Raw genomic sequence first — 2,932 nt, forward strand, 5'->3', positions numbered from 1 at the left:
TGTCAAGGATCAAGGTCCCATGGTCCCAGCACCTGTCAAGGATCAAGGTCCCATGGTCCCAGCACCTGTCAAGGATCAAGGTCCCATGGTCCCAGAGCATCCGAAGGATGAAAGTGCCATGGCCACAGCACCCATAAAGAATCAAGGTTCCATGGTCTCTGAGCCTGTAAAGAATCAAGGTTTAGTGATCTCAGGGCCAGTTAAGGATCAAGATGTTATAGTCCCAGAGCATCCAAAGGTTCACGATTCTGCAGTTGTGGCACCTGTAAAGAATCAAGGTCCTGTGGCCCCTGAGTCTGTGAAGAATCAAGACCCCATTCTCCCAGTACTAGTGAAGGATCAAGGCCCCATGGTCCTGCAGCCTCCAAAGAATCAAAGTCCTATAGTCCCTGAACCTCTGAAGAATAAAGTTCCTATAATCCCAGTGCCTCTGAAGGATCAAGATTCTCTGGTGCCAGCACCAGCAAAGGACCAAGATCCTGCAGTCCCTGAACCTCTGAAGACTCAAGGTCCCAGGGACCCTCAGCTACCTACTGTCTCACCTCTACCCCGAGTCATGATCCCAACTGCCCCCCATACGGAATACATTGAGAGCTCCCCTTGACACTCACCCCTTGACACACCAATGAAGGAGCTGACAGTGAGAGTGCTCCCCTCCCAGGGGCAGTGAAGACACATATTTAATCTGCATGAAACATGTACAGTAGCCTTGCTGGAATCTAATAAAAATGGTCCCTCTGACTCAGCAATGTTTCTGTCTGTCTCTGTTGGGCAGGGGTGCATATGTGTGTACAGGTGAGCCTGTCAGGCTCTGCATTCACCCATCTGAAACAGAGGGGACTGAGAAGCACCAGTTCCTGTGAGTTGTCAGCATGAGACGGGAGTGGGCAGGCGATGCTAGGTTGAAACAGGACCCCATCACAGAGGTGGGCAGAATAAGGCAAGGGTCAGATGCCATGACAGCCTCACAAGTGGTGCCAAATCCCAGCAGGCTGAGCCCTGGGTGGCTGAGTTGAAGCCTGCAGATGAAACAGGAGCAAGGACCCACCTGGCACACGGGAATTCTGGATGACAGTTGTTTGCCAAGAGCTCAGGCTTAAAGCTCATCCAGGAGTCAAACTTCTTGAGGAAACCAGTCCTCTGATCATAAGTTTCAGGACACGGTAGAACCTAACACCTGTTAATCCTCATTCAATATTCATGACAGCTCAACCGAGAGCTTCTAAAAAATATACCTAGAGCCAGGAACAGTGGCTCACGCCTATAATCCCAGCATTTCGGGAGGCCAAGTTGGGTGGATCATCTGAGGTCAGGGGTTCGAGACTAGCCTGGCCAACATGGTAAAACCCTGTCTCTACTAAAAATAGAAAAATTAGCCAGGTGTAATGGCAGGCCCCTGTAATCCCAGCTACTCAGGAGGCTGCGGCAGGAGAATCACTTGAACCTGGGAGGCAGAGGTTGCAGTGAGCCGAGATTGTGCCACTACACTCTAGCCTCGGTCTCAAAAAAAAAAAAGTGTGTGTGTGTGTGTGTGTGTATATATATCTGAAATCCCCATTCATTTCTCCATGCAGCAAGCTTGACCTTAGCATGCACTTTGTGCCAGACTGTGCTGAGCACTGGGGTCACTATGGGAAAGAATATTATGACAATAAAACATGGTATGGGATGAGGCCCTAGGACAAGTCAAGGCCTGGCTTTAAGAGGCCAGTGAAGGGAGAACACCTGGCGAGGGCGGCCAGGAAGGCTTTCCAGAGAAAGTGGCTATGGAGGTCTGATGGAGTCTAGGCAGTCCAGACAGGGTAGACAGGGCGGCATGGGTGTGGCTGAGAACTGGGTAACGCTCCCTCTGGAAGTCCCTGAATAAAAGGAATCTGGTTTGCATGAGGACTTGACCAAGGGTATGGCAGGTCTCTGGGGTGGAAAACTAGGACGAGGCAGGGGTGATCCATTTTCTGAATTCCAGGAAATCAGGGAGGGAGTGGGGTCGAGTCCTGTTGGCTGTAAGTGTGGTGCTGGCAGGCCAAGGAACAGCCACAGCCAGGCTGTGGGGAGGAAGGCTGGGAGCTGCCAGCGGGCCTGGGGCTCAGCCTCAGTCAGAGGTGGGTCCTGCCGGGATGCCACTGGCATGGGCCACAAGGCTGTACTGCAGCCTCCCTTTCAAAGTCCAGAGCCCCTAAGGAGCTAGGATGGAGGCTTCACTGGTTGCCCCCACCAAAGCTGGCTCCCAAGGAATACTGCTACTCCTTTCAAAGGAGCTCAGCTCAGTTCTTACAGGAAAATCATCAGAGTAAGTACAGTACGGAGGACACCGAAATCGTCTCGTTTTCTAAGCAAGCCTTCCCCATCCAACTGGCCCCAAGCCTGCCTCTTCACACGTTCCCAACAGCACTAGGGTTTTCTCTACACACACACACACACACACACACACACACACACACACACACAGAGGTTTCTTCACAGTGAGGCTGGCTTTTTTGGCCCAACACAAAAGTAGCCCTCAGAGCTTGCTGCCATATGAGCTCCAATAGTCAGGGACCTGAAGATAAGACAAGGCCACATTGAGGCTAAAGAATTGCGTGTGAAGGCTGGGCTCGATGGCTCACGGCTGTAATCCCAGCACTTTAGGAGGCCAAGGCGGGTGGATTATTTGAGATCAGGAGTTCAAGACCAGCCTGTCCAACATGGTGAAACCCCGTCTCTACTAAATATACAAAAATTAGCTGGGTGTAGTGGCAGACACCTGTAATCCCAGGTACTTGGGAGGCTAAGACACGAGAATCGCTTGAACCTGGGAGGCAGAGATTGCAGTGAGCCGAAATCTAGCCACTGCACTCCAGCCTGGGCAATAGAGGAGACTCAGTCTCAAAAAAAAAAAAAAAAAAACTTTGCGTGTGGACACCCTCCTCCTCCTCCCACTCCTTCCTCTGAC

At 51.5% G+C, this 2,932-nt stretch overlaps 1 protein-coding gene across 1 annotated transcript in view; it reads left to right on the forward strand.

The window, feature by feature from the left end:
• The window catches only part of MAP6 (microtubule-associated protein 6), a 51,553-nt gene extending 50,804 nt beyond the window's left edge, over positions 1 to 749 (forward strand). Inside the window, exon 5 of the mRNA XM_012002046.1 lies at positions 8 to 749. Within this exon, the coding sequence (XP_011857436.1) occupies positions 8 to 604 (597 nt within the window). The 3' untranslated portion in view covers positions 605 to 749. The remainder of the gene's footprint in view (positions 1 to 7) is intronic.
• The last annotated feature ends 2,183 nt before the right edge of the window (positions 750 to 2,932 follow it).

The sequence above is a fragment of the Mandrillus leucophaeus genome, unplaced genomic scaffold (assembly GCF_000951045.1).
Source record: "Mandrillus leucophaeus isolate KB7577 unplaced genomic scaffold, Mleu.le_1.0 Scaffold674, whole genome shotgun sequence".
In the NCBI taxonomy this organism is placed as follows: Eukaryota; Metazoa; Chordata; class Mammalia; order Primates; family Cercopithecidae; genus Mandrillus; species Mandrillus leucophaeus.